The sequence below is a fragment of the Ascaphus truei genome, chromosome 7, assembly GCF_040206685.1.
Source record: "Ascaphus truei isolate aAscTru1 chromosome 7, aAscTru1.hap1, whole genome shotgun sequence".
Taxonomy (NCBI): Eukaryota; Metazoa; Chordata; class Amphibia; order Anura; family Ascaphidae; genus Ascaphus; species Ascaphus truei.
Genome location: NC_134489.1, coordinates 54850604 through 54876423, shown reverse-complemented (window position 1 = coordinate 54876423; position 25820 = coordinate 54850604). Strand labels below are relative to the sequence as shown.

General features: G+C 42.4%; 1 protein-coding gene across 1 annotated transcript in view; it reads right to left on the bottom strand.

Annotated features, from left to right (window-relative positions):
- PTH2R (parathyroid hormone 2 receptor) overlaps positions 1 to 20631 on the bottom strand; it is a 272319-nt gene extending 251688 nt beyond the window's left edge. The window contains exon 1 of the mRNA XM_075608453.1: positions 20121 to 20631. Coding sequence (XP_075464568.1) covers positions 20121 to 20201 — 81 coding nt within the window. The 5' untranslated portion in view covers positions 20202 to 20631. The remainder of the gene's footprint in view (positions 1 to 20120) is intronic.
- Positions 20632 to 25820: the final 5189 nt, after the last annotated feature.

The following is a 25820-nucleotide window of genomic DNA, read 5'->3' as shown; positions in this document are numbered from 1 at the left end:
AGATCCCCGATTGAATTTAGCTAATCTAACTGGGGTGAGATACCACCGTAGTAATACTTTATACGAATTCTCCTTCAATGTTGTGCAGATGGAGCTAGTGGCCGCGGCCTTAAATACCTCGGCCCAGTCCTCGTCCTCTAGTTGGCCCTGAAGATCCTCTTCCCATTGAGTCATGAAACGGGATTTGACTGTCCTGTCTGTGTCCGTATTCAGCACCTCTCTGTATAAGGCAGAGATCAGTCCCCACGTGCCTGTCCCGCGCACACAGAGCTTTTCAAAATTCGTCAGCGGTGGTCTCACCGGGTGTGCTTTATAATATGCCCTGACCTGGAGGTATTTCATAAAATCCGTGTTAGGAATGCCTGTTTCCGACTGTAATGATTCGAAGGATTTGATCTTTCCCTTAACCTCCAGGTCCTTCAACCGTCTAACCCCTGATTTACGCCAGAGCGGGAAGCTCTTATCTGTCAGACCAGGAGCAAAGTCCGGGTTGCCATATAAAGGTGCCATCAGAGTATGTTTGGAGGTTAATGAACTATTATCTTTGGAAGCCTCCCAGACCGAGAGTGAGTTGAGTACAGAGGTCAATGGAATGAGAACATCCCTCACCCGTTTCCTCGGGTACCAGATCAGGTCCATGAGCTCCAGCGGGGCGCACACCTCCCTCTCCAGTGCCACCCATCGCCGCAGCTCAGGGTCACCGTGCCATTGCGTAATTTGGCACAATTGTGCCGCTTTGTAGTAGGATATAACACTCGGCACCGCTAGGCCACCAGCTTCCTTGGCTTTCTGCATCGTCTTTACTCTAATCCGTGGTTTTCTACCATTCCAAATAAATTGGGATATTGATTTTTGGAGCCCTGCGATATCCGCTCTTACCACGGGAATTGGGAGAGTTTGGAACAGATATAGAATCCGGGGAAGGACGTTCATCTTGACGCTATAGATCCTCCCTAGCCAGGAAATACCATATGCCTTCCAATCCTGCAGCTCTTTTTTTAGAGTCCTCAGCAGTTTGGGATACTTAGCCGAATATAAGGAGCTTATCTGTTTTGTGATCTGCACTCCTAGGTACTTCATGGAGGAAGGGCACCATCTAAACCCACAATTGAGTTCTATCAGCTTCTCCATCTCTCTTGGCATATTGAGGCTTAAGGCCTCTGATTTGGATTGATTTATTTTAAAGCCTGAGATCTGGGCAAACTGCTCTAGAAGCTCGAACAGATTGGGTAGCGAGACGAGCGGCTTAGTAAGGGTTAGAATGATGTCATCTGCGTACAAAGCCACTTTGTGCTCCTGTGAGTGGATTTGCACCCCAGAGATATCAGCGTTGTTACGAATTTGCGCTGCGAGCGGTTCGATGCATAGGGCGAAGAGCAAGGGCGAAAGCGGACACCCCTACCTCGTGCCGCTTCTAATTGGAAAAGGATCTGATGGGTATCCTTGGTGGACCACCCTAGCAGTTGGTGCCGTGTACAAAGCCTTGACTGCTTGTTGGAATATACCCCCAAACCCAAATGCTCCAAGCGTGGACTCCAGGTATGGCCAATCAATCCTGTCAAAGGCCTTTTCCGCATCTAGGCTTAGGGCCACACTTCGGATCTCCTTGGCTCCTATATAGTCTATGATATCAACAATCCTTCTAGTGTTGTCGGCCGCTTGTCTATTTCTAATAAAGCCAACTTGATCCGGGTGGATAAGCCTCAGCAGGATTATATTTAATCTATTGGCCAGTAATTTAGAATAGATTTTAACATCTGTATTTATTAACGATATGGGCCTGTAACTCTGGCAGCTAGTGGGATCTTTGTCCTCTTTATGAATTACTGAAATTGACGCCTGGAGCATCTGTCCCGGAAAGGGCTCTCCTGCTAGCACTCCATTGAATAACTGGAGCATGTGAGGAGCCAGAACTCCAATAAATTTTTTATAGTACAGATTGGAGAACCCTGAATTGTAGTTGGTGGGTGGTCACAGCAACAGGAACTCAGCCGGATACATGAATGAATAAAAACAGCTTTATTGCACTGTAGTGCTGCACATCACATAACGGAGAACACCTCTGACGCGTTTCGTTCCGTGAAGGAACTTTATCAAAGAGTACTTTGATTGGAGAACCCATCCGGGCCCGGGGCTTTTGACGCTTTCAGGTTTTTTACTACCGCCTCCAGTTCCTCCCTCGTAAAGTCGTTCTGTAATGCCTCTCGCTCCAATCTGGTCAATTGTGGCAAGGCCGCGTCTGCCAGGAATTTACGTAGCTTACTACGTGTCCTTGCATTGTGAACCACCTTCTCCCCATTGTATAGCTGTGCGTAAAATTTCGCGAACTCCCCCACTATCACTTTAGGGTTTGAGGAACACTGGCCCCCACTTGTTTTGATAGATTGAATATTATAATTTGGTTTCCGGTTTCGGAGTCTGGTAGCCAGCATAGTGTCCGGTTTGTTAGCTTTCTCATAAAATTTCCTCTGAGTCCAACTCATGTCTTTCTCGGCCCTGGAGGTAAGGAGAAGGTTCAGTTCAATCCTGACATCCTTCAACTCCTTAAGGGTATCCTCTCTACCTGTCCGGTTATGTAGTGTAGAGAGCTCATGTAACCTTTTATAGAGCTGCGTTAATTTGGCCTCCTTTTTCTTTTTTCTACTTGCAGCAATACTGATCAAGACCCCCCGGATTGTGGCTTTATGAGCCTCCCATAGCATAAATTGGGAAACCACACTACCACTATTTATCCTGAAGTAGGCTGATAGCTCAGTTTTGACTTTTTTTTGTATTTCCAGAATTTTAATCATTGATTCGTTTAGCTACCAATTTGCTCCCGGCCTGACAGATCCAATTTGGGTGCATCGTAGCTCAATCGATCCATGGTCCGACCATGTAATATCATGTATGATTGTGTCGGATATTTGTGGGACCATTCTGCCCGAAACAAAGAAGTGGTCAATCCTACTGTAACTGTCGTGGGGATGGGAATAAAAGGAGTAGCTGCGTTCCCCTTGGTGCTGCTCCCTCCAGATATCTACTAGGCCAGTTTGCCTTAGACCCCTCAGGAGAGCGGCGTTCCCCACTTTCCTTATAGATTGTTGGGATGTCGAGCGATCGACCTTCGGGTTAAGTACCGTGTTAAAGTCCCCTCCCAGTACAATATGACCCTCGGCCCACTGCTGCAGCTTTTGAAAAAAACCGTTAAAGAAATCTGTCTGACCTTCACTCGGCGCATATATGCATGCCAATTTGATTCTGGTCTGTTTGAGGAGCCCAACCAGCACGATATACCGTCCCCCGGGGTCCCTTTTGATCTTTTCTACCTGGAATGGGGTGTTATTATGCATTAATATAGCTACCCCTCCTTTTTTTTCCGGCCCCGACGCTAGAAAAAACTGACGAAAGTGTGAGTCCATAAATTTAGGGCTGTGTCTAGAACTGAAGTGTGTTTCCTGGAGAAAGATCACTTCAGCCCCTCTCCTTTTGAACTCCGTGAAGGCGATCCTCCGCTTGTGCGGACTATTGAGCCCTTTGGTGTTTTGTGACATAAAGGTTACCGCCATATGTATATCAGTTGTGTGAGCAGATAGAGTGTATAGGCGTAAGTATTCTTACCCCGGGCCCTGTGCTCCTGATGGGTTTGCGAACCGTAGTGCTTGCACTTTCCGGGCAGGATCCGTATAACGCCTGATGGGGCTGGGGTGGGGGGGGGAAGAAACATGAGGGAAAGTAACATATAAAAATCACATAAACAAATAACAGGAACCGTATTGGTCCTACTGGACCTCGGGTTCAATGCCCGGCTGCAGTCTGTTCTTCCTGGACCTCTCTCCCCTTTGGTCCCCTCTCGTGGCGCTTGAGGCCAGCCACGGACAGCCGGGACTCTGCCAGAAAGTTGGGTCTTACCCCATCTCCTGACTCGGATGCACATACCTGCAGGCAGAGCGATGGTCGCCCCCCCCCCCCGCCGGCAGTTATGCGGAACTCAAACCTAAAACCTAACCTCCAAACTCTGAACTATTGTCCTGATAGGGCAGTTTATTTTTATTTATTATTGTTTTTTTTTTTTTTTATTTATTATTATTTTTTTTTTTTTTTTTTAAATGTAGTATTTTTATTATTTATTTTCCCCCCTCCCAATTCTGGTGTAGACCATAGTGAACCTCTATATTCTACTCTCTCACCCTCTACCTTCTCTATACTACTTCTATACTACTTCCCAAAACTCTAAACCGTTTCAGCCCTTCAGTTCTGGCCTTCTTCCCGTTCTACTCTCCCCCTCTGCAGCCTTTTGTGCAACCTCTTGCGCCCCCCCAACTCCTTCTCTCACGGCTCTAACGGGGGTAACCTTTTCCCTAGGCGCCTATTAGCGCTGGGATTTATTCCTTATTGTTTTTTTTTTTTTTTGTGGTTTTATTTTGTAGAGAGTAGCCTCTGTGCCCCCTAGCGCCCCTCTAATGCTCCCCCTATCCAACCTCTCTCCTCTTACTTTCCCTCTCCACACGGGACACCCCTTCCTCACCTCGAGATCTCCGCTCTCCTGCCCCCCTCCCTCGCTTATGTCCTCTTTGTCTTTGCGTGTGTCGGGGCATCTCCCCGGCGGCGGATCTCGCGTGCCTCCGCCGAGGAGCCCCGCAGCATATCCGGGTCGGCGCCGTCCTCCTGACGTCACCGCGACTCCCTCGCCTTCCTCTCCAGCGCTCTCGCGATATCCACCCCTCTGACGTCACCGGTCTGGGCGGGTCCTCCTCATTCGAAGGCGGGCTGCAGAGGAGAGAGGGCTGGTTCGGGGGCAGCTCCCTGGGCGGGTCCCACCGCCGGAGCATTCTGTCCCGCCAGGAGTTGCGCCGCCATGGACGATTTCGCGCTTCTTCTCCATCTTCCCGCTCCATGAGGTAAGGGAACGCCATCTTGGGTCCTCCCGCTCTGTTTAAGTCCGTTGACATTGGCGGCCGCCATTTGAGGCCTGCTGGAGTTGGTCTCCCCTCTCCTGTAGAAGTCTTCTTTAGGGCTTGGCTGACATGAAGGGTGTAAACTGACTGATAAAGACGCAACAAGCGTAACAAAAGAGTTCTGGCTTTCATCTCTTCTGAGATTTATGGGCTTTTCCCGCTTCCATCTTTTTTACTTAGACTCCTCTCCTTCGGGGAAGAGGAACCCTGTCGTCTTGCTGGGGAGTCCGCGACAGGACCTTGTTGGGCCCCCTCTGGGGAGTTAGCCGTATTTCCCTGCACCCCAAGCCTTTTCAGAAAGGCTGCCCCCTCTGAAGGATGCTTGAGGACATGGGGTCTTCCATTCTTTGTGGCCACTAGGGCAAAGGGGAAAGCCCAGCGGTATCTTATTTCATTGTCTCTTAGGGCCCGTGTAACGTGGCCTACTGCTCTCCGGCGGGCCAGAGTGAGGGGCGACAGGTCCTGAAATACCGTGAGGGTGATCCCCTCGAAGGTGATATGGGGGGTTGCCTGGGCTATCCTTCCCACCTCCTCCTTTACGGAGAAATAGTGGAGGCGGAGGATCACGTCCCTAGGGGGATTTGAGGCCAGTGGCCTAGAGCGCAGGGCTCTGTGGCACCTGTCCATCCGAAAGTCAGCTTCTGGCTTATATGGCAGGATGGAGGCCATCCAGCGTGTCAGCAGTGCCTCCGGGTCTAAGATTTCCTCCGGGATCCCCCTGACTCGCAAATTGTTCCTCCTATCTCTATTTTCCCCGTCTTCCTGGCGGGCCTCCAACTCCATCACCCGTTGTTCTACGGCTTGTATGCGGGAGTTTGTTTCCTGCTGTGTGTTCGCGCTGGCTTCCATGCGCTCCTCTAGGTCATTGGTTCTGGACCCGATCTGCATTAGATCATGCCGGAGCCCCTCCACCTCCCCCCTGAAAAAAGATTTCAGGTCCACCAGGAGCCTGGAAATTTCTTTTTTAATGATTCTAGATTGCTCTGTCGCTGCTCTTGCCCCCTCGGTGTCCTGGGCGGAATCGGAATCCGACACCGCCGACAGCTCCGCGGCCCCCGCCTTGCCTTGTCCTGAGAAATAGGCCCTGACATCCGACTTGCGTCGGGCTTTCTGCCTCGTTGCCGCCATCTGGTTCTAATGCTGATCTGCCGAACCGGGGAGTGTTAATATGCTGATACTGCTCGTATGCGTTGGACCGACGTCGGTTTTAGGCTTGTTTATATTCTTTATTATGCCGGCGGTTGGTGGAGCTGAATGACTAAGCGTCCATCACCAGCCAGCCGCGCATGCGCATCCTCACTCTGCTTTTTTGTGGCTTGGGAGTAGTCTGAAATGAGGTGAAGGATTGTGGCATTTTGTCTGGACCCTTTAAATTTAAGGTGATTGAAAGTGGACCTCTGTAAAAACGAACTGATTACCCTGGGTAGATACTGCTAGTAAGTGGAATTCTATATGTCAAATTAGCATTTGTCAAGTTTGAGTTGGTAGAAGTTGGCCATTTTAAGGTTCCTCTGATTATCTCTCTGTGGCAAAGGGTGCAAGCCCTAAAGCCCAAATCCTTCTCCTGTCCCCTGAACCACCTCCATGTTTCCCCCAGGCTCTCCTTAACCCCCTCTACCATCACGTCTGCAGCCATGGCATCACAGAGCCACAATCTTGGTACTATGTCCTGGTGGCAGTGGGACCTCCACTAACTCAGTGATCACAGGGTCCCACGAAAGCACACTACACAAACCTGACAAGAATACTGTGCACACAAACAGCATCCCTGTCTCTGAGAGAGTTCCAGCTTTGGCACTGCCTGAGAGCATGTGGTTATCAGGAATGGATGAGAGATATTCCAGATATAAGAACGTAGCCCTTTGATTGTCCACCTAGTGGAACAGGCTAGTGGTTATGCAAACCTAGTAGGTTTTAGGCTACGATTACAGTGGCGGACGCCTTTACCCTAGTGCGGCCGTAGAGGCGCAACTCTGATAACTGCGGGCAGATGCAGTATGTTTTTTTTTTCCCGGAGTATATTGTGGTATTTTAGCGCTCGTAATATTAGCATTTTATTAGCGCTGTCTGCAATACTGCAATACAGTCTAAAAACTCAGGGGGGCGTTCGCGAGTCTTCAAAGTCTAATACTTTAGCAGTTCAACCTACTGTACATCAGTACACAGTCTGCGTGTGCGTGCGTAGTAATTGTAAATTTGCATATTTATACATGCATGTGCAGTGCTGTATGTCTCATTTGAAAATTGTTGAAACGCATAGGCGTGTACTGTACTGTAACAGTACCACATTTCGGCATATACAGCGCTCTCCCCTCACTCGACCCCGCACACAGGATAATTTACTGCACTGCAGTATTTCAACTTCTTATCTTATCTACAGTACAGTACACCTCTCCCACAACATTCCTTTGAATGTGTGTCTTTCTGGTTTCAATCACATTCCTGCTTGATAGCTGATGATTACTGCGCATGCATCTGTAACTTCACCACTGCTTGCTTGCAAAGTTCAAGAGTGAGTGACCAAAAAAAAAAATATTTTTTATTTTCTCCACAAGCCTGCCTAAACCATCTAGATATTACGATATTCAATCTGTGCTGTAGCTTTTGACTGTGACACTGTATGTTTGACTGTAGGATTTGAACCTCTTATCGACAGACACCTCTCCAGAACCATTCCGTTTCTAAAGCTTGTCATTGTGTTTTTAATCGTCCGTCCCTAGCCGAGCATCACCTCTGCGCCTGCGTACAATCCTCTTTGGGATGGGAGCTACAGTACATAGCTGATGATTACTGCGCATGCGTCTGTAACTTCACCACTGCTTGCTTGCAAAGTTCAAGAGTGAGTGACCAAAAAAAAAAAATTCTCCTCATTTTTTATTTTTATTTTCTCCACAAGCCTGCCTAAACCATCTTGATATTACGTTATTCAATCTGTGCTGTAGCTTTTGACTGCGACACTGTGCATTTGACTGTGCATTGATTTGTGTGCTTTTTATGTATTTGGGGGTGTAGGGATCAAATTATTATGATGCCCTGCCTTTTGAAAATATGTCATTTCTTTGAACTGCAGTACAGCTAATCCTTCATGCAGCTGTACCCTGTACCTCCCTCCCCCACGTACACACACAAGGCTCACTCAAGGATTTGAACCTCTTATCAACAGACAGCTCTCCAGAACCATTCCATTTCTAAAGCTTGTCATTGTGTTTTTAATTGTCCGTCCCTAGCCGAGCATCACCTCTCTGCGTGTAATCCTCTTTGGGGTGGGAGCTACAGTACCTAGCTGATGATTACTGCGCATGCGTCTGTAACTTCACCACTGCTCGCTTGCAAAGTTCAAGAGTGAGTGATCAAAAAAAATATATATTTTTTTTTCTCCTCATTTTTTATTTTTATACAGTATATATAAAAAAGTATTGTATACGATCTGAAAACAACAGCATACTGTTTCAGGTATTCTATCCTAATCAATAACAACGGCCACTAAACTGTAGACTCCGGTACGTGTTTTTTTTTAATCAGATTCAGCAATGTGCAGGCATTGTAACACAAAGCGATATTATCCATCGAAATCCCTCCATTTGACGTTTTCCACATGAGATGATAAAGTTTTCTTTTCTGAGGAAAAAAAAAGGAAAAGTTTTACTGTAATGGTCAGTCAGACCCCTAAAGAAGTTCCCACAGTCAGTCCACCAATAATTTTCTTGGGGGGCGTCTCCTGTTTACATGCACATGCGCCTACTGTAGATGTTGTGACACGCATATGCGTTTCAAGAAGGTTCCAATGCGCATGCGCCTAGCTTTCCACCAATTGTGCAGTATCTACTGTAGAAGCTGCTCAGCCAATGATATTGCTTACAGGAGACTCGCTTGACTGTGCATTGATATTTCAAAAACAGAATAAAATACGGCAACATTATTCACCATAGACTTTTCCAATCAGCTGGCGCCGAGCCACTGCCAGTCCCGTATTCTTGATCATACACGTAGTTGACAGGTGACAGCGGGACTACTACACCTGTAGTCAGCTGATGAGGCTGGAAATCGCTTAGGTACATGCAAGCTTGCTGGAATCTGTACGCGAAATCCGGCTCAGGCTGCAGGTATCCGGGCGGGGACAGACAGCATGGGTTGTCGGTCACCAGGTTTTCACTGACGGTCGGACCGTTATTGGAAGCCGGTGCTGGCGCATTGCTTGACTGCGACTGACGTTTCTTAGTTGGTTTGAACATGACCTTTCACCTTTTGAAGTCTCCATGATCATAGATACGGGAAAAACCCGGTGATACACACCAATACCCTCCAATAACATCGGGATCAATACGAAAACAACATGGATCGATACATAACTTTTTCCTTATTGCACGCTTCCACACATGAGCATCTGGTGAAAAATTGTAAAAGTCATAGTTTTCGATAAAATACTGATAAATTTGACCAACTGTTGCCATCTTATCATCTGTTGCATTGATCGCGGCCCATATTAAATAAGTGTATGTTCTGTCGGGTTTTTGGAACACGGACTGCAGTTGTGCACTAATCTCGGAACTCTCAGGACAATAGAACACGAGACACTGCGCGTTTAGTTTTAATATGAAAAGCCTAAATTGATACATTATTGTAACTTCTTCAGTCCCAAGGCCAATTTACCACTGTGGTATTCTTTTAAACACCTGTAAGTCGATACATTACTGAAGCGCATGCGCATTGCAATTCATGAATATCTGCCATCTGGCGGATACGCGAAGAGTTGCAACCAATTAATTCCGAACCATTATCAATAAACACATCAACCACGGGTGTGAATGCAACATGAATGCGGTATGAATGTGGTCAGAATGCGGTCAGAATGCGGCATGAACGTGGTAAAGTGCGGTGAAGTGCGTGGCTTTCGGAAAAAATCCCCCCCAAAAATCGGAGATGTTGGAGAATAAACGGGGCCGCAGCTGTACTTATATCAGTTTGGGCACCTTTTTGCCACAGCAAGGGCAGGATTCCCTTGTGGTCAATAGGACCAAACAGCTATCCCGGCTGGTGGAGTCTTTTAAGACTAACGGTACCGGTGATCTACTGCTTTTTGGTAACCGTTGTCTGACCTTACATTAGACTCTCCAAAGTAGACATTTACCTTGTGATATCATACATTTTCAGTAGAGAATGTTTTCAGATGTGCTTTTGAAATTTCTCTTAAATTGAGAATGTTTAGTAAATTGTCGTGAAAGTTCCAACTTGATCAAAAATTTGTAGAAATTGCAGTATTAATAGCCATGTTACCTCCCTTCATATGTTATCATGCAAATGTATTGTGCTTCACTACATTGTTTGTGAAAAATGAATGTAAAAAAGTGGACATTTCTTACATTTCTAGTAATCAGGTAAAACAGAAAAGCAAAGACAATCTTGAAGCAAAATATTATTGGCACAAAGTAAGATATAATTCATTTTTAAATGCTGTGGAGGAGGTAGGATTAAATGAGATTAGATGATGTCGTTTTCTATGAAAGGGTGGTGCATTCATGGAACAGCCTTTATTGAAAGTGCTGGAGATGATTATGAATACAGTAATAATATATGAAAAAGCCCAGGATCTAATTGAGTATGATTTCAGATAGTGCACTCTGTTCCAAATTAGGTAGGAAAATTGGCAGACTGAGTAGTTCTTATCAACATATTTTTAGAAACATTTTAATGTAACTGCCTTTCTTATAAATATCATAGAGGAAATCACTGATGAAAGAACAAATGGTATGTCTTCATGTTGTGTTAAAAAAGAAGTGTTTTCTTTACAACTTAAACAGTGGAACAGTGGAGTTTGAACAATCATTTACTGTCCTCTATCTTTAGCTATTTGGCCAATAATGACAACACAATTACTTTAGACGAATCTTCCTTCATGTATTGGACTTTAGTCCACTTACTGTTCGGCAAAAATAATTGAGAACTTCAATAGCAGGTCATGCATTTATTGCTAAAATATATCTTCCGTATGAAGTTCAATCCCAGAGATTTTAAGAGCACAGGGTAATGTCACCTCAGATCTAGATTTTTATGATACAAAGAGAAAGGAATATGAGCACATTTTGATATAGTGGGGGAAATGTATCAATTTAAAGAAAGTGCACATAGAAGTTTGTTTGGAGTCATTCCTCACATTTCTGCTTGCATTTGCGTCAAATGTAAAAAACTGTTTCTTATATTTGACGCAAACTGTTTGCCAGAAAAGTTCCCCCCCTCGACCGAGCAGTTTTTTTTAACTCAATTTAAAGATTTTACGAGTAATGAAATAGTCATAAAACAACGAATTTACAGTGGGTGGGGGATCAAATGGAAAGGGGGTACAGAAAGAAGAAAAGGGAGGGGAGAGAGAAGAGATGGGAGGTGGGCCCATAGTTATCAGTCCAAAACAATGATACAGTTGCAAGTTGGTGCATTGAATAAAGAAGACAGTGATACAAAATTACATAGCTAAAATTCAGGTAGGTAAATTTCAGATAAATACAAATCCAGAATCTGAGGCACCTTGCTCCAGAGAAGAAAGAGGACCCTAGAACAACTGGTAAGCACTGACTATAGGGGCCTGCGGCCTGGTCAAGGGCCATTGGCTACATTGTATGAGAGGGTCGATGCGGCCAAGCTAGTGTGAGCTCCGCAAGGAGTTAGATTAGGACTGAGTTTGAGTGTGTGGATGGAAGACCAATACCGCCGGTCTCTCTGGGCCTAATGAGGAGGCTTCTTCTTTAACAGGGTTTCTTATTTGACCAGATGAATTTGGTGATATGGGATTGGAAATCATTCAACACTCCATATTGAACTGATATAGGGAGAGTTTGGAATAGGTATAAAACTCTTGGCAGAGGGTTCATTTTTATCAAGTGCATTAATCCTTTTCAAGAAATGTTATGGATGGTCTATTGGGAAAGGTCATCTTTAAGTTTCTTTAGTAAGGGCGGGTAGTTACACTCATATAAATCTTCATATCCATTAGTTAAAAAGATACCAAGTTATTTTATGGCTTGCTTGGACCAATTGAAGCCAAAATCCAGGAATATCAGTTTGTGTGAGACAGATTAATGTTTAGGGCCTCTAATTTGTTGTTGTTGATTTTAAAACAAGATAGTTTGCTGAAAATGGAAAGCTCATGAAACAGGTATTAAACAGGTATATAGGAGTGAAGTAAAAGGTCTGGCTAAAGAGAGAGTAAGATCTTGTCTGCGTATAATGAGATTTTGAACATGTGACTCCCCAAACACATACCCTTTATTTTGGGGTTAGCATGCACATGGGAGGCTTGACATTCAAGAGAAAGGGCAAATTGGAGAGGGGACAAGGAGCAACCCTGCCTAGTCCACCCCTAATTAGAATATAATCTGATGCAGAGTCCGTGCATATAACATTTACTGATGGGCAGGAATATAGAGAGATAATTGCTTGGAGAAATTAACAGCTAAAGCCAAATTGTTTGAGGGTCTTTGTCATGTAGCCCCTGTCCACCGTCTCAGACACAGCAGCAGGTTTGAGGTGAGGAGACGGCCTGCAGTCGCCAGGATGGCGAATCCTCACAGGGTGTACCATTTGACACTTAAATGTGACATCATATGCCTTATATAAGGCCTGTCCCATCTCATTTGAAGCCAAGATGACGGGACTGTGACAGTACGAGGTAGCCAGTCTTCATAATAAAGGTGAACCTCTACTGGTTACCCCTGAAAACCGTGGGTCCCTGGTAGCTAAGTAGAACCATAAGCCAGGGACACTGTATATATCATCTAAAACCTGTCCTGATTGTGTGTTACCTTTTTACTGTCGTTATAAACATGGGATTTTGGGATTTGGAGTTTCTAGGGGGATATTTGTGTCAAAATGTATTTAGATTCTGTGTAGGAGTTATGGGGACAAAGTTACTGGTAGTCCCATAATTATACACGACGAGCACGTCACGAGGCACGTCACATTATACACGAGGCTCTGTGCTCCTTCTATAATCCCTATGCTCACACAGATCTACTCTGGTACTTTTCCATCCTCCTTCAAACATGCAACCGTGATACCATTGCTCAAAAACAGCAAGCTTTACCCTACTTGTCCTTCTAACTATCGACCTGTCTCCATCCTGCCTTTTGCCTCCAAACTCCTTGAACGTCTTGTATTCTCTCGATTGCTACACTTTCTCAACACCTATTCTCTTCTAGACCCTCTACAATCTGGCTTCCGCACTGCTCACTCTACTGAAACAGCACTCACTAAAATAACCGACGACCTCCATGCTGCCAAAGACAGAGGTCACATATTACTCGACCTCTCTGCAGCATTTGACACCGTGGATCACCCTCTTCTCCTCCACATTCTCCATACTCTTGGTATTTGGAACAAAGCCTTATCCTGGATCTCCTCTTACCTCTCCCATCGTACTTTCAGTGTCTCTTTTGCTAACACCTCCTCCTCCTCTATCGATCTCTCTGTGGGGGTACCCCAGGGCTCTGTCCTGGGACCCCTTCTCTTCTCTCTTTACACACTCTCTCTAGGTGACCTAATCACATCTTTTGGGTTTAAATATCACCTCTATGCTGATGGCACACAAATTTACCTTTCAACCCCTGACCTTACACCTGCTATACAGACCAAAGTTTCTGAATGTCTCTCTGGAATATCATCTTGGATGGCCATCCGCCGACTGAAACTTAACATGACAAAAACAGAGCTCCATATACTTCCTCCCAAACCTGGCCATTCTACCTCCTTCCACATTACTTTTGGAACTACAATCATTCACCCAGTAGCCCAAGCACGCTGCCTAGGGGTCACACTCAATTCCTCTCTCACATTCTCCTCTCACATGCAAAACGTTTCTAAAACTTGTCGCTTTTTCCTCCGCAATATCACAAAGATACGCCCTTTCCTCTGTTACTCGTCTGCTAAAACTCTGACTCAGACCCTCATTCTCTCCCGTCTCGATTACTGCAACCTTCTGCTGTCCGGCCTCCCTGCCTCTCACCTGTCTCCCGTACAATCTATACTAAACGCTGCTGCCAGAATCACTCTACTCTTTCCTAAATCTGTCTCCGTGTCTCCCTTCCTGAAATCAATCTCCTGACTTCCGATCAAATCCTGCATCTCACACTCAATTCTCCTCCTCACTTTTAAAACTTTACACTCCTCTGCCCCTCCTTACATCTCAGCCCTAATTTCTCGATATGCACCATCCAGACTCTTGCGGTCTTTTCAAGGATGTCTTCTTTCTACCCCCTTTGTATCTAAAGCCCTCTCCCGCCTTAAACCTTTCTCACTGACTGCCCCGCACCTCTGGAATGCCCTTCCCCTCAATACCCGACTAGCACCCTCTCTATCCACCTTTAAGACCCACCTTAAGACACATTTGCTTAAAGAAGCATATGAATAGCACTGTGGATCAGCATGGACACATGATAAATAAAGCTTGGCCCCCTGCAGATGCACTTACTAGAATTCCCTCCTACTGTCTCTATACGTTCTCCTATCTACCAATTAAATTGTAAGCTCCTCGGAGCAGGGACTCCTCTTCCTTAATGTCACCCTTATGTCTGAAGCACTTATTCCCATGACCTGTTCTTTATATTATTTGTTATGTATATGATTACAACATGTATTACTACTGTGAAGCGCTATATATATTTATGGTGCTATATAAATAAAGACATACAATACAATACAGTATGTATAGTAAGGTGAATTACACCAGGGCTACACAGCGTCCCCCCAGGATCCTGGTTTTTGACGACAAGTATCCTAGGCCCATTTCCCCCACATGCATTATGTTCCCCAAAGTTTTATAAGTTTATAAGTTTATAAAAAAGTGTAATATGTTTTATACAGTATGTATTAATCTCTACACAGTCGGCCCGGGCATCTAAGTAGGTGCCGGGATGTCTGCATAGAGATTGAGGATCAAAGAGGAGATGGGATGTTGAGATGTGTGAAACTGATTGGTGAGTGGGGAAGGGCGGAGTACTGGGTCAAGAGAACAAGGGCACCCCGCAGGGACAGTTCTTGGTCTGCCAGACCTGGTGGAGCTTGCCCAGTGGGAGGCAATGGGCTGGCTGGGGAAAGACGCTGCTCGTAGGCATGATTTCCATTGGCCAATTCATATTTCCCGCTCAACCGGTTTTATGAGCCGGCTCAACACACCCCCTCCTCTGACATCAGCAGCCAGATGAGCCCCGATTCTGATTTGCTGGCTAAGTTACGATCCGGTCTCTGGTCGCCAGCCCCTTCACCATGTTAGACATAGAATACACAGGAGAGAACTGAGAAAAAGGCTGAGAAACAGTACCATCGCTGCTGTTCCGTATGGTATTGGCATTTTCCTACCTCGGTTTGTGACTTGTGGAAATGCTTTCAGATTCTTTCTGAATACCGTGATAACACAAATGACAAACCATTCGATTGTGTCATGCCAAACCGTTCGATGGCAGCAATTTTATCGAATCTACTAGAATAGGCCCCTAAGATTGAGTTATCATTCACTGGGAAGCATCATGCATTAGCATTACATTTCACTTTGACAAGAAACAGTGATTTACATATTTTTAATTATAATATTTAAGGCATTAAATGTTTTATTTATCTTATTTTTATTTAGTTTCTTACCAGATACAATACTGTAGGTTGCAAGAACCAGGTACCAGAGTCTTAAATCATGAGGACATATTTTACACTTCCAATACAGTTTGGTCTGAATACAATTGGTGATTTAAATCTGAAAATCCTGGGTTAAAACAGAGGTCACTTCTATAAGTACATTGGGACGTCAGCTGTCCTCTCATCTGGTTAGAAATGATTTTTTCCCACTATTGAAAGAATAGTATAATATTTTAATTAGCTCAGAACTCATTTGCAACATAATTTTGAAATACCTCCTAATCTTTATTAGTCCTACAGTACTAGCAGAAAATAATTGCAAATGCAAATGTTGTGCAGGCAACTAACACAGTAGAACCAAACAGTAATAAATTATCTAGATACAGCATGAGAATGATGTGTGATATTTGATTCTTGTCATTTACATTCTATAAGCTTCTAAAAACTGCACCTGTTATGTAATTGTACAAATGTTCTAAGAAAAAAAACACATGGAGGCCTATATATAAAGTGTTGCTAAAAGCAATTTTATTGTCAAAGTGAAAGAAAAACGAATTCATGGATTTTGGTGTGGCAAAGTATAAAACTGGTTTTGATTTGTTGTGCAGCAGGTGTATTTATGTGTATACTGTATAGAACAAATAGTTAAACACAATCCAACTTTAAGAATTTTCAGTAACCAGTTGTCTGGCAGTAAATTGGGTTTTCTGGCTTTGTGATTGGTTATGTGTTCTTGCACTGTGATTGGTTAGGTTGTACTGCACTGGGATTGGTTAGACACAACTCAGGTGACACGCCCGTCGTGCAAAAAAACCAATATTGTTTGTCTCCTCAGAACGCTGCCGCTCCTTCGCGCTTAAGTGCGCACTATGGACACCATCATTATGGTACACAGATTTGCTCCAGTGATGCGCGGCATTGCGCACGCCATCGCGTCCACTATAATTATGGCCTAAGATCTTTAGGACAGTGAATAATCTTGCCTGCAAAGCACAATTCTGTGTGCAGTGCCATCAATATAAGAAAAGCTATTAATCATTAGATCACACTTCCTTAACACAGTCAGAGACCAAAAAACTGTACGTTATTGTCACGATGACACCAACTTTTATCAACACATTTATATTTCTGGGTACTTGATTTAACAGAACAAGTTGCAAAATAAATTGTGATATATTTCCTTAATAGACAAACACACGACATCTGCAGAATACACTTAAAACAACACTCACTGGGATAAGAAAATGAAAGGAATTGTCCTTGGATTGAAAGAAATTGTCCTTTGCTTGCCAGTGCAAGAAATGCAGCCTTGGTTTTAAAAGTCCTGTGGTTATGTGGTTGTTAACCCCTTCACTCCTGGACTGGTTGCTGCTGTACTGGAATAAAGACTTGCATCTTTACATCATGGATTAAAATTCAGGAATCACACTGGGAAATACATGGGGAGCCACAGTTATAGACTGGCCAAAGCTATCTTTAACATGTGGATCCAATCCCCTCGTGGGAACAAAAAAACCAACGAATAGCCAAGTGATGCACAATTCATAAGACCGGTCAAAAGGGCTGTCCGGTGGGCAGGGCGCATGGGTCAGGTTGACGCCCATGCCACTTAGCATACCTGGGCTGCACCCATTTCTTGGGGCCACTGTGTCTGGTCTCTGTCTTAAAGGTGTCACTAGCTTGACATCTGCTGTGCATCAGTATGCCAGTATTGTATACATTATGGGTCTCTGGGTCTTTTCATAATTGACACTCTTTTAGACAGGGGGACTCTAAATCTGTGGGAGCCTTTTGAGGCTCCATCATAAAAATAATTACAACCCTTTGAGGCTTGGTCATAAAAATACCGAAGCTCATTCACCCATATCACAGCTGGAGGTCCAAGTAATTCCTGCTTGGACTTACAAAAAAATTCATCCTGCCTTACATTTAAGATCTTCTATCATGTGTTGGTTAGAGGGTATGGCAAGCAATGCATCTTGTCTTTTACCCTCGCAGACAAGGAATGGCCTGCACATGGGGAATAAAAATGGCGGGGACAGGTCAACAACAGTAATGCATGGCAAATCAGGTATTAACCCTTTCCTCCCCGTCACAGTTATCTAACACAAGAAAATGTAATGATAACATACAGTATAATGAACCATGCTCATCATATATCTGTTTGACCTCTTCAGTGCTCATGTTTAAAATGTTTTGTTACAATGCAACATGTAAAGTAGCATCACAATGCAAAGCTGCAACTGCAGTAGCGCAATCTGTTTTAGGCATGAAGAATTGATACCAAAAGAGCAACAGAAGTTCTCGGCATATACATATGCATATTTATAAGAACAGGCACGCAGCTTCACACTTACAAAATAAGTACTCAGAGATTAAATCACGGTTCTTGGCCAAATCAAATAATCTCCACCAAATCATGTCTATCTTGCTCTTGAGGATAAAAGGTCAGTGCAAGAACATAATCAATACATTAATCTACTATGATTAAAGAAGATGGATTGACACAATTATTATACTAAGCACAAAATGGTAAAGCTAAATGTATATAAATGGACAAATTCTATGCATTATCATCTTAAATCTTCATAATATAACACAAACATATTCCATAGCATAATATAATTAATCAGAGTCCGTATATAATGCTCTGGTGGATTATGATATTCTATTCATAGCTTGATGCAAGCATTATTTGTAGCATCTACTTTTGTATACAATATACAATACATTTGATTGATTTTACTGTCCAATTAGTAGTTTAATTGTTAATGTTAGACAAATGAAGTATTACCAATTAAACAACAGAATTTAATTATATAGAATGAGCTTAAGTTAAAAAAAAAAAACTAAAACATTTCTTAATCCAACCCATATATTTTAATGTACAAAGTGTCTTCTCTTTACATTTTTCTGTGATCACAAATATAATTGTGAAATTCCCTAGCTGTTTTACATTTGCAAATCAAAAAAATGCTGTACATCTTCAGGACACAACCATTATACCGTACATTTCATAGAAGTTATACTGCACATGAATATGTGATTTCACTTTACTACAATTCCAGTATATAGTACACAGGTAAACATATCTGTGTTTTTATAAAAGTTTGAAACATATCCCCCCCAAAATGATGTCCTGCTACTACTGTACATCTCTACTATGATATGGTAACATTTCTCCTGTTTTAACACCTTGTGACACAGCTGTTATCTAATGATGTAACCCATTTTATATTTCTTTCATGCAAATACTGCACCGACAATCAAATTTACTGGGCATTCAATTAGTCCAGTGTATTCAAATCATAGGGGAGAATAATTAAGTCATTTATTTACAAAGGGACAATATGAAATGTGGCATTGTACAGAACACCAACAGCCTTACATTTAGCGAGAGGGATAAAAAAAACAGGATGTAAATACAAGTTGTAGTAAGTAAAGTTACACTGGCAGCATAATCTCTATTTGTAGTAGAGATTTTCAGTATTTCTACTGTATGTAGGGGAAATAAAGTGTTGATGAATGTTTCCAATTTTGGTAATCTGGCTCCCCCAAGAGTACACTCGCTGAATTACACTTTATGGGTTATAATGAAATTACATTACTACAACTATTATCATTTATTTATAAAGTGCAGCATAATGTATTCTTCTGCAACCTAATTAAGGAAGGGGCAAAAAGCAGTATTGTTTACCTAACATGATGTAACAAATTCAAATATAGTCCAGTTAATACATAATGAGACAACATGCAATTTGGACATCAACTTCAAATTAAAATCATTTTTAATTTTAGAAAGACCTAAGAAATGTTAAGATCAATTCAGTATAATTGAGGAGAGCAGGCTGAAATAATTTTCTTAACACACAAATACAGATGTGATTGTATCCGTTATTGTGCGTTAAAGCACTGATTGGCATATTTTGGTTAGCAAATTGTGCGATTTTGCAAGTCACTGTTCCATTGAATTGTATTGCAAATCACTTGATAACGCAAATCTCCCAGTAATAAAACTTGCGACTGCGGTAGCGCAAAATCACACGATAAAGGGTGAAATGATGTATGCTATATCTGTACAATTTATGAATCATTCTTTATACTAAATATGATAAAAAAGCAAACTGTGTATATTGGAACTCGTCTGTAAATATTTTTATATACTCTAAACATCAAAACAACTGTTGGTAAGGGACATATACCAGCAGTAAAGTGCATTCCATTGATGCATATTTTAGTTCATATCCTGTTTGTATTATATTGCAGCAGTTTTTCTGCTAAAATAGTTGGATTGTGCTACAATATACTGTAAGATGAAAATCATATGCATGCCTTAGAATGGGATAACTGTTTACATTATTAACAATCATGTGAGTTTTTATTTGAATGAAATTACTGTATCTGCATTTCACATATATTTGCAGATTAGATTTTCATACAGTAACAATACTTATTATAACACAGAAAAAAAGAAATGCAGCTTATCTGGCAAATAAAGCATAATAAATCATTCCAATTGCACTGTAAGTACAGTAATACAGTAATACAACTAATTTAAGAAATTCTTACCTGAGCCTTGACCAATAAGCATCCACTCAATGCCAACAGCATCCCCAAAACATAACATATCCAATACTTTGCCATCTGCATTTATTCTAAGAGGTATTTTCTACTTGTACAGTAATATTTTACCCAAGAAAATAAAAAGTCACAAATTGGAAACTCTTCTCTGAATGCCGAGTCAACTTCCCACTTCCATGAAACTCTAAACTCTCTTTGTAGACCCATACAAGTCCAAAATATACATTAATTCACCCAATCCTGGGAGAGGCTGACCCTCAACTTTCCCTGGGCTGGATGAAACCATGTAAGAGGAGTTCGTTCCCCCTCCTCTTTTGTGATGTTTATGCTGTTCCTTTCATCCCCTGGCATGCTTTAGCTCAGTTGATAGCTACTGCATTTAAAAGGCACCAGGGTCCTCGGGAGGAGGAGAATGAATCGGGCAAGAGCAATGAGAATGATACACAGCTCTTTAAATGACAAACACAGCTCTGCCTTTACCTGCAGTTTGGCAGTTAACTTCATCTGCTGTCATAGACTGTACTGAAACAGATAGCTGCAACTGTAGTCGTACAGTATTTGCTCTCTTTTTACATGGAAAGCACTGCATTCTCTGTTATTGTGGTCTGCTCACTTGATAGCAATGAACTGATTGTGAAATAACAGGTACCTACTGTATGCAGCTGCAGTGCAGGGAAATCCTTGTGAGATCAATATTGTATTCATCAAAACAAGTGCACAATGTGACCTAGTTTGTCCTCTCTATACTGGGAAACTTAGATCATCATTCAATTATTCCTTCTGCTGCCATAACTACCAAGTATATGTACTGTATCATTTGATTGAAATGTTGAATATTGAGGGTAAAGAAACAGGAAAAGAGTAGAGAAAAGGGGGAGCAATAAGCAAGAGAAATAGGTATACACGAATAAGTGCCATTTATTTACCCCAACCAATTAACCCTTTTGCTACCAAGATGGGCTGGCAGTGTATCACAATGCAATAATTGTCTAAGCCTTTAGAACTAGTGCAGTTTGTGTCATGTGGTGAAAATTCATGAAAATAAAAATCCTGACTAAGAATCCGAATCAAATGTAACAAACATCAACCTAAAACATCTTACATGCAGTTTTTTTTAATCAAAACATTTTTTTAATTGCTTTATACCAACACACCTTTTTCTATGTATTAATACAGACAGCCAAATTGATATTTTAGGAAGTACTTTAACATATACTGGTCTACAAATGCTATTTGTCATAGTTGTATCATTACCATGTAATACAATGTTACAGATTTGCTACAGGTAAGTAAAGCTTGCACAGAAACACATCATTTACCAGCATGTCATGATGATCAGTTGCCAAGGTCATATCTGTGATATGCTTAACGTTTTAATAGTACATGTCAACATTTTAAATCTCTTATCAGATATATTTGGAAAGTGATTGAAGGAAATATCTTTTTTAATCCTTCAATGACATGCAGTGGCAAAAAAAGATAATTTATCATAGAGATGTAGAGAAATGAAATATATATTAAATAAAAACCCAACAGACTTCCTGATAAATACAGGGCATTGACTAGTATTGTTTTCAAAGCCTGAATTTTTTTTTATTTTGATATACTCATGATATTAAATCATACATTTTTAGGACATAATAGGACTTGAAGTTGAATTATGGCACAGTTAGATGGAGTGAGTGACTCCCTAATTTAGGTCACAAGGAGTTGCTACAGTATGGGCATTCTTGCTTGGTCCACTGAATCCAACAACAGCGATATTACAGTACCATGGTACAACTATTCCATCCCCCCTATTTCACTACTCGTTAGAGTCGTTACGCTATTTTATTTTATATGCGCTCTGCAGATGATATAACACATATGTAATAATTACACAGGGAAAAAATTAACTTACTATAATAAATATCAATTATTTATACCACATAAAAGTTCAAACGAAAATTTCCTAAAAGTTCTCTTGAGAGCTAAAGAATAATCAAATACAGTACATCATATAGGGACATATTTCCTAAGCTGTGCTTAGCCATTAGGCACATTAGGGCCCATAGGACATTGTTAAGGGCAAATGTTTTTTTCAGAATTGCGTATTTCACATTTATACAGTATGTACCTTTTATGTATATGGATGCAATACAGGGAAAAGGGAGACCAAAAAGCGCACCAGCACAAACGGAGCAGGAAAAAACCAGAACAAAAAAATGATTAAAAGGGCACTTTAATGTGGCAAAAGACCCATCCAATGCATTTCGAACGTCGCAGCGTTCTTTTTCAAGGATAGTACCCATTATCTGACACAATAGGTACTATATCAATTGTTAGTACCCTGGTACAGTGGTCTGGCTTATTATCATTTTGAGATATACCTGCATTTGAGCGCTTCAGCTATTTTCCATAATGTATATGGATGCAGAAATAAATGCATTGACACAACATGAGCTATTTATTATTGCCATGTAAACACTATTATCTAAGGAAATCTTTGGTATTTTCTTTCAGTTTTTAGAGAAGCAGTATAGTTAATTAGTTTAAGTATTTTTTATGTGCCTTCAATGAACAGAGTATGGCTAATTAGATCCTTGTATTTCTAAATTAACCTTGCCAAGTTCATTAAACACAAGTGCTTCCAACAGAATAAGGGGAAAACTAAAAAATGGGTAATGTTACACGAAAGAGCAAAATGCCACAGATGTATAGAACATATGGTTTATTCCACTACATCCTCAAATATGAATCTGTTGGCACAGCAAAAAGTACCTCACATCAACGAATGGTACCACTGGAGGATAAAATAGTGCAGTATGCTATTTTATAACACTTTACCAACATTTACCACAAATTTTGAAACACAGTCTCAATCGGTTAAAGGAGCAAACCCAGGTAATTTGCAAAATACAAACATTTTATAAAAAAAAATATATAGTAATGGGACACGGCCTTAGCAAATGTAAGGGGGCAATGGCTTCTAGGACCAAATTAATATTTTACAATGATTTGAAAACAAAAAGGTAGATCATCAGATGTGCACTAATTGAGTGCAAATAATGTAACGTTCCCAAATTAGTAACATACCTTAATTTCCTATTTATTAACGGTATCCTCAAAGCTAATAATATACAAAAGTAAGGTCTGTCAGCAAAACTACCAATGTAACATTACCTGGATGCATGGGGATTACAGTAGCCTAACAATATACACTGCGCATGTGCATTGGAAAAGAACATTCTTGGAGCACTTAGCTAAATAACGTATGTGACATGTTTACATGTATGGCCTCATAAGATGTTTCCCTCAAATCATGTTCCTGGAAAAATGTTAGTCATAGCAAACATGCGCAAAATAATCACTTTTAAAGTACTTTACGTCACTTATTGGCCAAAACATACTTGAAAATTACAGTAGATTAGTAGAGTAATTCTAAATGACATAGCAAAACGAAAGGCTTAAAAACAACTGTGGATTCCAGCACAATAAGGCATCGGAGGACCTTACAGTACATGTGGAATAAAAATAAAAACACCATTAGTGCAATATAATCAAGAAAATGCTTATTGGAGGTTTAGGAAAACTTTAATGTGTCACGGGAGACTCCTGTGGCGGGTAGGACCTCGGTAGCTGGAACAGAGGGAGCAGGCAAGATTGTTGGGGTAACGGGCTGAGGTCGGTGGTAAGCAGTAGTAGGATCGTCGTGGACAAGCAGGGGTCGGAGGCAGGCAGCAAGCAGGATTGTTATGGGCAACCAGGGGTCGGTGGCAGGCAGCAAGCAGAATCGTCATGGCAAGCAGGGGTTGTGGTAGGCAGCGAGCAGGATCGTCGTGGCACACGCAGAGGTTTGGCAACAGGAAGACAGGAGCAGGAACCGGGCAGGGGAGCAGGGACTCAGACCAGGGAACAAACAGGGACAAGCCAGATTACCAGCAAGGGCCTTTAATGGAACAGAACAAACAAGAAGCAGAACTATTAGAACAGAGTTAGGAGCAACAAGAAGACAGACAGACGTGCACAACACCTGTCCCCACCGCGACGGTGCAGGGACCACAACCAGCACATCAGGAGCCGCAAGGAACCACCAAATGGGTGCGTCCAACCCAAATTCAGGGGCAGAGACATCAGGAACATGAGCCTCAGGCACGGGTGCATCAAACTCTCCATACAAGTCAATGGGGACACTAAGTTCACTCTCCATGGTCTCCCTTTTGGACTGCTTTTTCATGGTATCACCCAATGAGAATTAAAGACCAGCCACCTGAGTTTTCAGCTCCTGAAGCTGTCCTTCTGCACTTCTTTTCCCACTCAATGCAGTTGTCAGTTCAGCTTCTTTGGAGTTTATTTGCGACTCCATATCTCCCAGCTGACTCAGAGCAAGGCTTAAATGTGTTTCATTTTCTTTATTTCTGACCTGTAGCTGCCTGTACTACTCCTGGACCTTGTCCAGCTCCAGCTGCAGCCGGCTTTCTCATGGGCTGTGTGATTCAAAATTTTGTAGTCATCGGCCATTTTGACCTCATAGTGAAGTGTCAGGCTGGCTACTTGATGGATGGACACCTCCTCTCTCTCCTCCTTTTTGGCAAGCTGTGTATTGAGCTCAGTGATCTGCGCCTGCAGCGCTGTGAGTTGCTGGGATGTGTGTTCAGCTGCCAGCTTTAGCGCTTTCATTTTTAGGTGTTGCGCAAATTTCCACTCAGCGAGAGGCCCCTGGTTAAGTGCATCCTGCAATTCTCTTCTCAAGGCTTTCATCTCTTCACTGTGATTATTTAGAGCTTGCTTCCATGCATCCCTCATTACGTCTTGGAGCTCTGCAAATTCCTTTGCTAGGGTCTCAGCAACTTTCTCTTTGGTGTACTGGCAGTTAGGTTTGGAGCAGTGTTTCTGCTCTTTTAACTCTTGCTTCATATTCTGGACTGCCTTGTGCTCCCTCTCATACAGGTAAGCTCCTCCACCAGCGAGGCTCTGGTTATTCTCAGTGTGGCCTTCAGCTCCTCATGCTTTTCTTTGGGGACACACTGGGTACTCAAATACTCTTGCAGCATTTTTACTTTGTAGGCAGTCTGGAAACTTTCTTCCTGCAGAACTCGCTGCTTTTCCTCAGCATTCACCCGTTTCTCCTTTGTGTCCTGCAGATGTGTACGCAGTTCTTGCAGCTGATTCTGCAGCATATTTTCTGCTTGTGTGCGCTGCTCCAGGGAGATAAGTTCTTCTTGCAGCACTCTCTCTCTGCATTCTGCAGTGCTGTCTGCACATCTAACATTACCTGGGCCAACTGTTTCTTCTCCTCTCCTAATTCATGGAGTTTCTTATCTCCTTCACTTACTTGGACATAGAGATTCTTGCACTCTTGGGTTACAGTTTCAAAACTGCAATTTAACCCTTCAAAGATCTCTCTCAATGAACATAGTTCTCTGTTGAAGTCGCAACTCTTCTCCTTAGAGGCTTGCAGCTCTGTAGTAAGCCTGTGAACCTCTTTAGGAGATGCTACCAGCGCTGCACCAACTTGAGCCATGAAACTCTGGTACTGGGCATTATCAGCGTAGGCCTTCTCCAGCTTACTTGACAAGATCACACTGTTATTCTCCAACTGATATTTTTCTTTTTCCAAGTCACCCTCTGCTTTTTTCAGTGCTAATTGCATCCTTGACTTTTCTTCTATCAATAGTCTCTTCTCCTCTTCTAATTCATGGAGTCTTT